At 40.2% G+C, this 14,118-nt stretch overlaps 1 protein-coding gene across 2 annotated transcripts in view; it reads left to right on the top strand.

Moving 5' to 3' along the window:
* The window catches only part of MAN2A1 (mannosidase alpha class 2A member 1), a 205,422-nt gene that overhangs the window by 152,604 nt on the left and 38,700 nt on the right, over nt 1–14,118 (top strand). For both annotated transcript variants that reach the window (XM_055430247.2, XM_088838425.1), the window contains exon 16: nt 1,814–1,928. In XM_055430247.2, coding sequence (XP_055286222.2) covers nt 1,814–1,928 — 115 coding nt within the window. The remainder of the gene's footprint in view (nt 1–1,813; nt 1,929–14,118) is intronic.

Raw genomic sequence — 14,118 nt, 5'->3', positions numbered from 1 at the left:
GTGTCCTATTTAAGTTCTTGGCTATTTTTCTATTGATACGACTTGTGGATCTGTAAAGATTTTTTATATATTATAAAATTAATCCTTTTTCCTATTTATTGAAAAATACACCCTCAGAGTATCACTGAGTTTGTTATTTTTTCTGTTATAGCAGTTTTTAATTTTTGTGTTGTCAATTTTGTGTTTTTTTCTTTAGAGCTTCTTTCTTTGCTTTTACACTTACACCAACTTTATCTACTTTAAGATAAATATTCTCCATGTTTTGTTGCCTAGGGTCCTGTCTTCTGAAAAAGTTACTTTTGCTCTAGAAAAGCCTGCTAACCAAAATCAAATATAGTTGTTAAGGGATTGTTTAGGTCATGCTCAGGATTCTAGTTGTTTGTTGTTTCTGTTTTCTTAAATCATTGAGGAATTAAAGGTAAGCTATAGATCATAGCAGACATCTCAGGATGGGCAGTGGATCCTAAATATAAGCTCCATCAGTGTATAGATGTTAAGGGATTGTTTAGGTCATGCTTAGGATTCTAGTTGTTTGTTGTTTCTGTTTTCTTAAATCATTGAGGAATTAAAGGTAAGCTACAGATCATAGCAGACATCTCAGGATGGGCAGTGGATCCTAAATATAAGCTCCATCAGTGTTTTCTCACTTAACAGCTTTGGTCATTACACAGGCATTTTGGTTTGACTGACTTTAAAAAAAAAATAGCTATGCTATAGAATATTATACACAGACAATTGTAATTACTATTTTATTTTTAAAAATTATTTTACGTTTAAATAGCCCTAATATTAGATAGTAGGAAAAGGAGAATCATCATATGTTTACAAAGAAGAAGTAAAAGAACACCGGGGAAAGAGACAGCTGGGTGTACCAGAAAAAGGTGGGAACCCAGACATCGCCATCCTAGTTTTCACCCTCCTCCATGACTTTCCAGCTATGTGGCAATTAGGTGCAAGAGCTTTGTTAACTGTAAAGCATTATATTAAATTCAGAATATTTTTCTCTAACCAAAGAGGTAAATATGGAAGAAAATTACACAGTACTGAAAATCTTGTGCTACATTGCAAACTAGCTTTGTATGCTGTTGTTGAGCCTTCTAAGATGTGTAATACTTACATAAAATTCTTCATATGTGCTTTAGATTTCACTTCTAAATGAAATCTAAATTATATAACCATATAAGTTATATGTTTTATGCCCATAGTTTCCTGATTCTAGATTCTAAATAATAAAAACTAAACCAGTGGTTGCCATAGTTTTTCCAAGTTTGTAAACTGGCTTTATATTTGCTTAGTCCTTTCAAGTAAAAGGGCAGTGTATTTTATAGACTAGTAAACCTGACTGTGATTAAGCCATGTTTCTGAATCCTGCTTCCAGGTTGTTTGAGATGAATCCCTGTGGCCCTTCTAGCCACATGCTCCAAACCCTGAACATTAGGGGACCATGGTTATAATGTTTGCCTGGGAAACGTCACTGCTATAAAAGTATTGCTCTTTCTCATAGATAACATAAGAACCATATAGAAAAATTTTAATTAGAAATTTTTATGGCAGGGAGAAATGTTTGTAGATCTTCTAAACCAATCAAGTTGTAACATTTTTGTTTTCTGTTTTCAGCAATTTTTGTCTAATGTAAAACCATATATTCAATTTTTATAGCATGTGCATAGTCTGTTACCTTATAAGGTTTGGTTTTCACTTAATATTACAATATCACATGATATGTATTTGCCAATTTGGAAACTATAATAAACATTCCTTGGAAAAATTAAAAGCCAAAACATTTTTTCTAAAAACGTGATTTCCTCCTCAGCCTTACGTTTACACAACACCACCCTTTGTCAGAGTGCAACGTGGAAGGTTCTATTCGGACGTGACTTGCTTTTTTGAACATGTTACCCACAGAGTTCGACTGTACAACATACTTGGTAAGAAAACAGAAATGCAGTTGTGAAACAAATGTATACTGATTCTTGAATTCTTCCTTTTCTTGTGTCAGTTTTAATAATTTAGCAATTGGTTTTTGAGAATGACATAATCATCTGTCTAAACTTGACATCATACTCATTATATGACTTTAAATGGTGGTATTTACCCTTCGATAATAAAAAATGGTCAACTCACTACATATACATGTTTTTTTTTTCTTCTGTATATCTTCTCTTCCTTGGGGCTTCCCTGGTGGCTCAGAGGGTAAAGTGTCTGCTTGCAGTGCGGGAGATCTGGGTTAGATCCCTGGGTCAGGGAGGTCCCCTGGAGAAGGATATGGCAACCCACTCCAGTATTTTTGCCTGGAAAATCCCATAGACAGAGAAGCCTGGTGGGCTACCGTCCATGGGGTCACAAAGAGTCAGACACGACGGAGCGACTTCACTTTCTCTTTCTCTTTCTTATTGCAGTGTTTGTCATAAGTCGTGAGCTCTTTTCTCAGATCGAAAAACAGTATAGTATTTTTTTATTTTAGGAAATAGAAATTATATCAAATGTGGCTTTCAATTAATGGATCACTGACTACCTTTCTTACACAGACACACACACACACACACACAACCTGCCTCAAATACAGAATTTGTTGTCATAGTGAATGTTATTAGAATTTAACTTTAGAAGAAAAATATTCTATGCTCATTCTGTTTGTTTACAACTCATTAGCTTGTAGCATATAAAATCAGGCAGTTTATTACTTTTAGCACAGTACTAAAGCAGCTTCTTTGTTAATCAAGTGCTAAGAAGTAGGCTTTTGATCTGTTTGGAAACTGAACTGTGACCAGTAACACTGGTTTTTCTGTAGGATTTGAATGGACCTATGTTTCCCAGTCGCAGAATTGTATAGTTAGGTTGGTTGATTTTTAATTCACTGTTTTTAGCATGGAGTACCTTTCCAACCACAATTTTAATCCTAGAAGACAGACCATTTACTAATGTATCAAATCTCTTAGTAAAGGACCTCATAAAAATGCCACTTTAAATGTTTTGTTGCTGTAAGCTAAGATGAAAAAATTAGAAAAGGAAAATATTCTTTCCCTGAATCTGTAGACAAGTAGACAAAAAGTGTTTCAAAACAAGTAATAAAATATATGGGCAGGCACTGTTCACTTTTTGGGTAGGATGGGGAAGCAAAGGCTACTCTGGGCTTCCATGGTAGCTCAGCAGTAAAGAATCTGCCTGTCAATGCCGGAGATGCGGGATCCATCCCAGACCTGGGAAGATCCTCTGAGGAAAGTGGCAACCCCATCCAGTATTCTTGCCTGGGAAATCCCATGGACAGAGGAGCCTGGCAGGCTATAGTCCATGGGGTTGCAAAAGAGTCAGACATGAATTCACAACTAAACAATAACAAAAGCCTACTGTGTTCAGGGAATTTTTTACTTAGCTAAGTTCAGTTTTCAGATTTCAGTGTCTAAATTTGAATTTGTTTTTAACTTTTTTTTTAACTTCAGATCTCATCAGTTCAAAAATCTAACATCAGCTCAAGTTTATCCCACCCACTGAGACATCTAGAGGCAATCTAAGGTCTGGGTATTTATTTTTTAATTATTATTTTTGTTTTGCTAATACTCCAAGTACCCAGTTAGAATTTCAGGTATGAACAGACTTCATTATGTGACTTCTTATGTGATATATTTTCAGGGTAACCCGTGATTCATATGTTGAATTAAAAAGTAAAAGTTCTTATAGATGGCAGGGAAAATCATACTAGACACTAACTTGGTATCTTTTGCAATTATCTGCAAACACTTTGAAAACTACAAGAAAGTCTGTAGTTTTGAAATAATCTTTTAAAGCTTTTAAGTCAGAAACACTATTTTTTTGCCTTTTGTTTTGTACCCTTGCATAGGCCATTGTTTAGCATTTGTGAGAGCCCTAAAATTCCATCTTCAGCTATGGCCAAAGATAGCGTGATCACAGAGAAGATGTGCCTGTCTGCTTTTAAATTTGCTTAAAATGATTGTTTTTTAATGGGAAGGTTCTACCTTGAATACAACACGGTGCACCCTTTGGTCCAGACCTGCATGACCAAGCTTGGTTTACTGTTGCTTTTCATCAGTTATTTTAAGAAATATGCAATATCTCAGAGTAGGCTTCCATGCAGGCTCAGTGATAAATACAAGAGATGCAGGTTTGATCCGTGGGTCGGGAAGATCCCCTGGAGAAGGAAATGGCAACCCATTGTGGTATTCTTGCTTGGGAAATCACATGGCCAGAGGAGCCTGGGTGGCTACAGTCCCTGGGGTCGCAGAGTCAGACACGACTGAGCGACTAAACAGCAACACATCTCAGAGTAAATGCTCAGGCAGCTCATCGGAGAAGTCCAACTTCATCTTCCAACAGGCCTGCCTGCTGAACTGGTTTGGCTTTTGTTTAATTGCGTTCGCTCATCAGTGCAGCTTCTGAGCTTTCTTCGTTTGCCCACGGGATCTGGGTCTCATGTCAAAGGCTGGTCTCTGTGGACTCGAGGGCCCTCTTCCACTGCTGTGGCTGTAGCTGAGCTTGTGTCCTGCTTCAGCAGCAAGCTTGGAAGTTGCTGTGCTCCGCCTGGGCCTGTTTGCTCATCCCAACGGATGCGCACTCCTCAGAACTCGGTAGCTTGTCTCCCAGCTCTCCTCCCTGCCTGTCCCTCAGTGAGCAGTCAGAAGGTCCCAGGGGCTCATGGGCCCTTAAGCAGGAGCAAGGCAAGAGACGTCACTAGCTCCCCACCTGCCTCCCCTGCTCTCCAGGGTGGCAAGGCTGGCTCTGATCAGTCAGTTAAGAAATAGAGGTTGTTTTGAACTGGGCACTTAGAGTATTAGCATAACAAAAATAATAATTTAAAAAAAGAGCTCAGATTGCCCCTAGATGTCTCAGTGGGTGGGATAAATTGAGCTGATGTTAGATTTTTGCAGCTTGAAAGCAGGAAGCTTCAGAAGTTTGTGTGAAATGACAGATAAGTTAGATAAAATGTGACTTTAAAGTGATTCTCCAGATGAGCTTTACTGTATTTGCTTGGACTGAACCTGAAACCAGCATATGTAACTATTCAAAGTGACAGATCCATCTTTCTTTTTACTCTTTCAAGCCTAGAGCATTTTTTTCCCAGCAAGACTGTGGAGAAAATGGAGATACTAGATCACCTGAAGCTCTTTCTTTCAAACTGCACACCCTCCCGTGTTTGTGTCTGAGACCCTCTCAACGTTATCTCTGTCCTGGGGAACAAAAGCCCCGTTGTGGCGATGGAGCCTTTTCCTGGTGGCTTCTGTTATCGGTTTCCGTCTGTCCTTGTCTCATACACTGCCGCATGAGGGCACAGGTTGTCTGGATCCTGTCTGCAGTCGCCCAGGCCTCTGACTCAGATGTGAAATCTTCAGGGTGCTTGCCTCTCTAGGTGTTCCCGATACCTGAAGAGCGTTTGGTTGTGTGGCGCTCAAGTATCTGTACTAGGAAATGCTTCTAAACTTCGGCCTCGTGTGGGACTCCTTGTGAGCTAAGCTTCTGAGTAACTGACCAGAGTGCACAAACAGACCGACCTGCTGTTTGGTGCTGCAGATATCTGAGCCAACTTCCATACTTTTGTAAATTGACTTTGGTTTAAAGTTTCTTAAGATAACAGAAATATCTATTCTTAAATTTAACTTATGGATCTATTTTCTGACATAGATGAATTTTCCCCTTTTAAATTGAGAATACAGTTATTTGAATGAGTATTAATGACTAGAGCCTCTTGTTAGTACTAAGCTCAGGATCCGAGAACGAATGGGGGCTGAAGGGAAGGAAACTATTAATATTTTATGATTACATATTGTAATTATTAGTTTACTAAACCATTTAATCATACAAAAGATTGTCTTATCTCTCAGCAACAAGAGTAAAGAAACAGAAGATGAGTTAATATTATGGATTGTCTTACTGAATATCTGTTATATTAAACCTTTCAAATTCTGTTTACTTGAAACATTCTTTTAAAAACCTAAGGTAATGCAAATCTGAAAAAAATATATTTAAATTCCTCAAAATCTTTTTTAGTTACTCTTTGATGCTTCTCTCCATAAAGTAACCTTTGCCCAAATTGAGCTTTATCAGAAAACAAAGTCGAGGACAAAAGTCACACAACGCTTCCCAGATGACAGAAACTGTGTGGTCACGATTGATTTTGAAACAGACTGATTTGGGAGGCCTGGCTTCAGCCTGGCTTCTGGTTTGTTCTTGATTTGGTATTTAACTTCAGTTTCTCTATTTGTGTTCTCTCCAGATTGTGAAAATAATAAGCAGTACAGTTTAAAGTCTCTCCTTAACATCATTTAAGCTATTAAAAACACTGGTTTTATTTTCATTATTGTTCAGACATTATATTCAAAAAGGTTCCTAAAAATATTGAACTAAAGGAAATCTTGTACTCATGAGCTTTTAAAAGCTCCAAAAGACCAGAGAAATTTCAGAGATTTCTAATGAAACATCATGCTTTGCCTCATAAAAGGTTAAATAAGAAAGCCTTTTCATGGTGACCATAATTTAATGAGATGCCCTTTTAGAGCATTTCATGATTTCTAAAAGATTCTTTTGTTTGTAGAAAATAACATTTTTCTGGAGGAACAGGTGAAAGAGGTAGGGATTAATTTTTTTCAGTTTAATCTTTCATTAAACTGAAACTTTGTTACCAAATATGCTACTTTAGCATTTATCATTAAGCTTGGATTAGAAGACAGAATATGATACAAGCCGAGAGCCCTATACCCCCCTGTGTTATAGTAGTTTGATATTTTACCGGCACTACCGGCACCAAAAAATACCTGTCTTGCAGTGACGATCAGTGAGTGACACTCACGGGTTTAGTTTCACTTGCCTTCACAGCTGCAGTTATTAGACTTCGGTGCCCTAGTTTTCTGACGTCAGCTGCTGCTTTGAAGACTGGGATTGCTGATGGTTGCCCGTGTATCACGCACATAGTCACTGGCACACGGTTCGGGTCTCAGATCTGTTATAATATACACCTTCCCTCAGAACTGTGTTCTCCTGGGCAGGTATTTGTGAGTGAGTATGTCAGTGTAAACCATGTTTAAAGCCTTAGGAGAAATATCTTAAATGCAATACTTTCACCTGTTTGCCACCAATCATATTATAAATGTGTAGAATGTAATGGATTTGGGCAAACAGGTGCAAAGTAGCCTGGGGGTGAAATGTAATGAGCTGCCATCAAGAAGTATGGAAGAAAAGAGTTTCCTTCGGCTGAGATGACTGATAATTTTCTTCCCCGGGCATATTTGGTAATCAAAGAGAGCCTGCTTAGTTTTCCTTCTGTTTTGAATATATAATCTAAATGGATTCATAACATGACCCTTAACTTTCAGAGAATCAAAATGAACTTTATCCAGTTAAACATTTTAAGAGAGTTCACATTGGGGAATTAGAGATCTGAATCTTTAGTTTTGCCTCTAAGCAAACTAGAATGGCTTTGAGTTTGTTCTGTAAGTTCTTAACAGAGAAAGACTAGATGGTCAATTAGGTATCACCATCAACGTGTCTTCACAAAACTTACTTTCACATGAAGTTTCTTTGGTGCTTGGCTTCTTGCTTCTAAATTCATTTTCTAAGGATGCTGGAATCTGGGGCCTCATCCCTGGAGTCCTTTCACATACAAACAAGGTCTCAGAGCTTCGCTGAAATTGTTTTTATTCCATAAAAAGATTCATGAGGATATTAAAATGGTTTGCAATCAATCTCTCATTTTTCCCAGGAATACATTCCATATTTAGCTTGATTTAAGAGTAAAAAAGCATTAAGTAAGTTATGACTAGGCAGACTTAGGTAATTAAAACATTTTTGGAATATCATAATATGCAATTGACTGCTAAGGATTTTTTTTTTCTGTTAATTGGAACTTTAAAAAAAAGTGAAATAAGTAGCTATGTGTTGAATCTGATTATTCCCTATAGGCATGAAAGGGAAGGTTATTTTAAGGGACTATACACACATTCTGGTTGCACAAATTCAGAACTCACAGGTTATCTTGGGGGCTGTTTGACAGCAGCTGCTGCATTGAAGGCATAGCTTCTTAATAGGAAATAGCGTCATCCTCCACAAGTGTGTGTTGAGCTCAGCTGAGATGAAGGGGCCAGGATGGGACGCGCAGAGGATGTGCGATGGTTAAGAGCCCAGGCCCCAGAGACAGCCCAGGCCCCTCTCAGTCCAGCCCGCACACCAGACCTGCACGGTCTCGGTTTCGTTATCCTGCAAACAGTGACAGTAACAGTCTTCCTCAGTGTGTTGGAGGATGAACTGAGCTAATGTGCCTAAAGCCCGGCACATACTGAGTGCTGTGTCTCCTTAAGAGGTGCAGGCTCAGTTACTCAGTAAGTCATTGGAGGGTTGAAGAAGCTGGGGAAGATTTGATTTTAAAGTGAGCTTTTGAGAGGCTTAGTCTTGGAGAAATGTCATCTGAATGGACAGAAAGGAGGAAAAGTAGATCACAAAGTATAAAGTGGATTTGTTGAGATCAAATTCCCTTGTTCTTATAAGAATTGAAGAATCTGTGTCCTTTACATTTTTGTAAGTTAACATCTAGTTTTTCTTTATACATCTAAATTTTTGCAAAGGATGTTATATTTGGCACATTGTAAATATTGCCATTTTAAAATAAGTATATCCAGTGCATAGCAGTTTGATACTAAATCATGCATTTTTGAAAAGCCTGAACAAGCCCTTCTTAACAGTAAATTTCATATCATTATTTTCTCCTTGAATTCATGTTTCCATTCTACTTCCCCCACCAAATTTTAACCTCAATATAATACTTCGTACTTAAGAGTCTTATTATTGGTGAACTTTTCATTATTCTTCTGAAAGAAATATACACACACACACACACACACATATGTTTTAAGATTCTGTCATCCTAAAACTCAAAGTATTAAATTTCTTCTAGATTGAGTTATAAAATTATTACTAATAGTATGTAATTGATCAAAACATATAATTAATATATATTACCATCTTGATAATTTATTTTATAAACTTTAATAGAAACATTTTTCTTATTGAGATGAATTGTACCTTTTGTATCCTAAATGTTTATGCCTTCATTGGTGAATGTTACTTATTGCTAGAGTGAGATAAGTTTCAGCGTTTATTTTATTCTTATTTTTTGTTCTTATAAATTTAAGGCAAAGGAATGTTGCAAACATAAGTAGGTGGGAATAGAAGGAGTTTAGTTATGGGCATGTCATCTAATTTCTTGAATTTCTTCTGAGTTATGTTCCATAAATCACAGTGATCTATTGCCAAACGTTAATCAATTATTTTTAATGATCTACTGTCTGACAATGTTATTAGGTAACCTTCAAATTTGTTGAAAACCAACAATTGGAAACCATGTGTTTTGCAAAAATCTTTGTTCCCAGTCATTAAAGTTCAGTCAGACACCAGTATTTTAATTGCTTTTGTTCAGCTCCCCCAGAGTTAGGTGTGTAAGAGGAATGCGGCTGCCTTTGTTTTTTTGTTTGTTTTCTTTGGTGGGTGGGGAAAGTTAGGAGAAGGAGTAGTCAAAGTGTACTTAAAAAGGAAGAATCACGTGCCTGCATGGCAGGTTTGTTTCGGTGAAATCTGATTTTCCTCTCTAAAGGCAGCTTGAAAAAGAGCACATTTGCGAGAACGGGATGTAGGCGACTCCAGAGTGACTGTCGGTGTGGAGGCAGACAGACCATGAGATTCCTCCAGCATTCCTCCCTGACCCCACTAGGCCAGTCCAAGCCTGTATAATGAAGGTCATGAGCTGTTTATTCACCTTCTGGGAGGAAGCCAGGGTTAGTGAGACCGATGCTGTCTGGGATTTGAAAGAATGTCAGTGATGTAGGTGTTGTGCTCCTCCAAAATGAGGCTTCCAAGAAAGCGTATTGATTTTTAAAATCAGTGTTTATTAGAGGGAAAAAAGAAAAAGGACAGCGTCCTAGTTTTGTTGTCTGTGTTTCAGTTATTAGGGCTTTTTCACCCATAGCACACTTAATTGGTATAATCTTTAACCAGAATTTGCAATCTGTGTGATCCAAATGTTGTACGTTTCCTAGTATGCATTTACTTTTTGCGTCATTTTGAGAGTTCGTGAAATGGAAAGCATAAAATATGTTGACTAGTGCCTAGCTCATGACAAGTTGATCAGTAAGTAGTGGTAGTTATTTATCTAGTGCTTTATGAATGAAACACAGTGATGCATTATCACTTTCTTAAATTTGAGTCTTGGAGTGAAATTTACTAAACTTTGTATTCATGAAAGCAGATGTTAAAATTTTCACTTGTGGAGAAATAATCAATGTGAACATTTACAGACCTAGAAATCAGCAAGTACCTCAGAGGATAAATTAGATTTTGTAATGGATGATCCATTCTAAAGGCGATCAGTCCTAGGTGTTCATTGGAAGGACTGATGCTAAAGCTGAAACTCCAGTACTTTGGCCACCTCATGCGACGAGTTGACTCACTGGAAAAGAGTCTGATGCTGGGAGGGATTAGGGGCTGGAGGAGACGGGGATGACAGAGAATGAGATGGCTGGATGGCATCACCGACTCGATGGACATGTGTTTGAGTGAACTCCGGGAGTTGGTGATGGACAGGGAGGTCTGGCGTGCTGTGATTCATGGGGTCGCAAAGAGTCGGACACGACTGAGCGACTGAACTGAACTGAACTGAATGGATGATAAGTTGTGTTAGTCAACATGAAGAAAAAGGTCATCTGGTTGTGGGAATTACTACCAATTGTATTCTTGGTACATTCAGATCAGAGTACATTCGTTTTAAAATATAGTGATGATACTATTTGCTTTAAAGAAACATCTCCATGCTAACCTACTAAATTTATCATTGTTGTGAAAGCTGTCATTTAAATGTAGGTGCCTACCTAAGCAGTATGTATTAATTATTAGTAATAACCATGTGTCAGTTCCCAGTTAAGTCGGATACGTTTACAAAAACAATGTCACAAAGTAAACACACACCAGGAACATTATTTTTCAATTTTTGGTCACTTAAATATGAAACAAAATACTCCCCAGATTGAAGGGGAGCTGTTCAAAATGAGAAGCCCCAGTTTTTCACGGTAGCTCTCCCCGCCTTGCTTCTGCTGTGATGTGGGCCCAGCCCTCTCTGTTGAGGCACAGATTTGAGAGAAGGGCTGAGGACCACAGATTGATAGCAAAGTTCCATTTCTGGCCCACAGCCAGCGTTTTAAGGACAGTCACTGAAGACCGGCTGTGAGTCTCGGATGGGCCTCTGTCAGGGCCTCCTCTGAGTGGTGCCCCGCCTGTGCCGCGTGTCGGTTAAACTCCCCGTCCAGCGGCACAGACGCCTCTCGTGGGGCTCCCATCACCACTCCTTGCTCCTCCAGGTGGCGGCGGGCCAGTTGCTGTTTTTCTATCTGATCTGATGACTTGTCCTCAGCACACATTGAGTGCCACTAAATAAGACACTGAATTCTTGCTGGACCGTGAGTGAGGCTATCTTTTGCTCTTTCTCCCACGCTGCTGCCTCTCATTCCTGTAACTGTTTCACTGTCATGAGCGAGCTGTCTATCAGGCATGTTCCTTGGAAGAGTGTATTGTGCGTTTCAGACTTGCTAGAGTCAGGTGACCTAGACAGGTGGAGAGGGCTGAGCTCCGCCGTTCCGGATGGATTTAGAATGATCTGATGAAGGGAGTGTATGTGCGGAGGACATGTGCCTGGGGTCCTCAGAGGTTGCTGTCAGAGCCGCCACCCCGGGCGTGCTGTCTGCAGCGCCGTCATGAGGTTGCTGTCAGAGCCGCCACCCCGGGCGTGCTGTCTGCAGCACCATCATGAGGCCGTCCAGGCTGCTTGCCCCACCTCTTCTGTGAGGCCCAGGGCACATGTTGGAAACGCCAGCCAGGCTTTCTCTCCAAACACAAAGGACTGTGCTTCTTGATTTCCTTAAAATCAGCGCTGAGTAACAGAATCCAGAGGATGCTGCCTTCTGACCCTTACCTCTGGCCTACTTAGTTTCATTTTTTTCCCTGCCTCAGAAAATGTTCTTTAAAAAAAATTCTTAAAATTACTTTTATGTATAAAATGAAAATACATAGTATTTATGTCTGTGTGTGCACACATGTTCTTTTGACAAAAATTTCACATGCTATAAAAAAGCTGGCTTAAAACTCAGCATTCAAAAAAGTAAGATCATGGCATCCGGTCCCATCACTTCTTGGCAAATAGATGGCAAAACAATGGAAACAGTGACAGACTTTACTTTCCTGGGCTCCAAAATCACTGCTGATGGTGACTGCAGCCATGAAAGTAATGGACGCTTGCTCCTTGGAAAAAAAGCTAGGACCAACCAGGACACCTTATTAAAATGCACAGACATTACTTTGCCAACCAAGGTCCGTCTAGTCAAGGCTATGGTTTTTCCCGTGGTCATGTATGGATGTGAGAGTTGGACTGTGAAGAAAGCTGATCGCCGAAGAATTGATCCTTTTGAACTGTGGTGCTGGAGAAGACTCTTGAGAGTCTCTTGGACTGCAAGGAGATCCAACCAGTCCATTCTAGAGGAGATCAGTCCTGGGTGTTCATTGGAAGGACTGATGCTAAAGCTGAAACTCCAAAACTTTGGCCACCTCATGCGACGAGTTGACTCACTGGAAAAGACTCTGATGCTGGGAAAGCTTGGGGGCGGGAGGAGACGGGGATGACAGAGAATGAGATGGCTGGATGGCATCACCGACTCTGTGGACATGAGTTTGAGAACTCTGGGAGTTGCTGATGGACAGGGAGGCCTGGCGTGCTGCGGTCCATGGGGTCGCGGAGAGTTGAACACGGCTGCGCGACTGAGCAGCAACAACAGCATAGATAGAACATAAGATCTCTCTGCGATCTATTCCTGTCCTCTGTCCTCTCCTTGAGACGGGTGACACAGATACATGGGCCCTTCCTTTCTCTCTCTTACACCCCCCCAAAGAAATCTGCAGTGTCACATCTGCGTCTGCTTGGAGCATGCGGTTGGGCAGACTGCACAGGCGCTCTGTTTCCTCTCTCCACCTGCTCCTCTGCCAGGACAGAGCACGGCCTCACTCTGTTCGCTTGAGCAGAGCGTTCCATAGCATGGCTGTACCTGCCTGCTTTCGTTACTCATTTGCGTGTTGGTGGGCATCTAGTGTGTTTCCCCACATTTCTACTCTTGGCTCCAGTGCGCCGTACATTTACTTGTGTTCATCATCGCTGTTCATTCAAGGCAGATAAGAGGTAATTAGGGTATATGACTTTCAGATTTAATGTATATTACTTTATTGGCTTATCAAGTGTCTGTGAAACTTCAGAAGAGATTCTGAGATTGTTTAATGAAATTTTAGGTTCTGGTTAATTTTATTTTATTTAATTCAGTAGCTCTTGTAGTATATCAGATTGCAGATCAGTGCCGTCTCTCCTTGTTTAGAAATAACTTGGAGTTCTCTCTGCTTCGAGTTCCTACACAATATTTCTCAATCCTTGGTCTGAAGGTAGTTTCAGCGTTTTCTAGTAGTTGGTCTGCCATTCAGACATGGTGGCCGAGAGGTCTAGTCCTGATTCTGCCAGACCTTGTGATCTGGGGCAGGTAACTTCCTCCTGGCTTGGGGTCAGAGTTGAATGGGTTATTAGATGTATGCAATACGGTCCATACTGAGCACGTGGTACCTACTGGTTGTTATTCTCCCGCACAGCTGCCTCTCTTCACTCAACTCTTCAGTACCTCTTATGTGCTGGGAGCGTAAAGATAAATAAGACATGGTCCCTTTACAGGAGGAGCTGAGATTGTAACAGGTGTGTGTTTGCTTGAAAGGAAAGGATTTCCTCCTCAGCTTCCCACCTGAGCCTTATCTATATCTGTATAATAGATATTAGTTCAGTTCAGTCACTCTGTCATGTCCGACTCTTTGCGACCCCATGAACCACAGCACGCCAGGCCTCCCTGTCCATCACCAACTCCCGGAGCTCACTCAAACTCATGTCCATCGAGTTGGTGAGGCCATCCAGCCATCTCATTCTCTGTTGTCCCCTTCTCCTCCCGCCCCCAATCTCTCCCAGCATCAGAGTCTTTTCCAGTGAGTCAACTCGTCGCATGAGGTGGCCAAAGTATTGCAGTTTCAGCTTTAGCATCAGTCCCTCCAGTG

Source organism: Moschus berezovskii, chromosome 8 (genome assembly GCF_049115385.1).
Source record: "Moschus berezovskii isolate FMDL1 chromosome 8, NW_MosBer_1.0, whole genome shotgun sequence".
Classification (NCBI taxonomy): domain Eukaryota; kingdom Metazoa; phylum Chordata; class Mammalia; order Artiodactyla; family Moschidae; genus Moschus; species Moschus berezovskii.
Note: the sequence above shows the minus strand (reverse complement) of the source record. Positions and strands in the feature narration are given on the sequence as shown.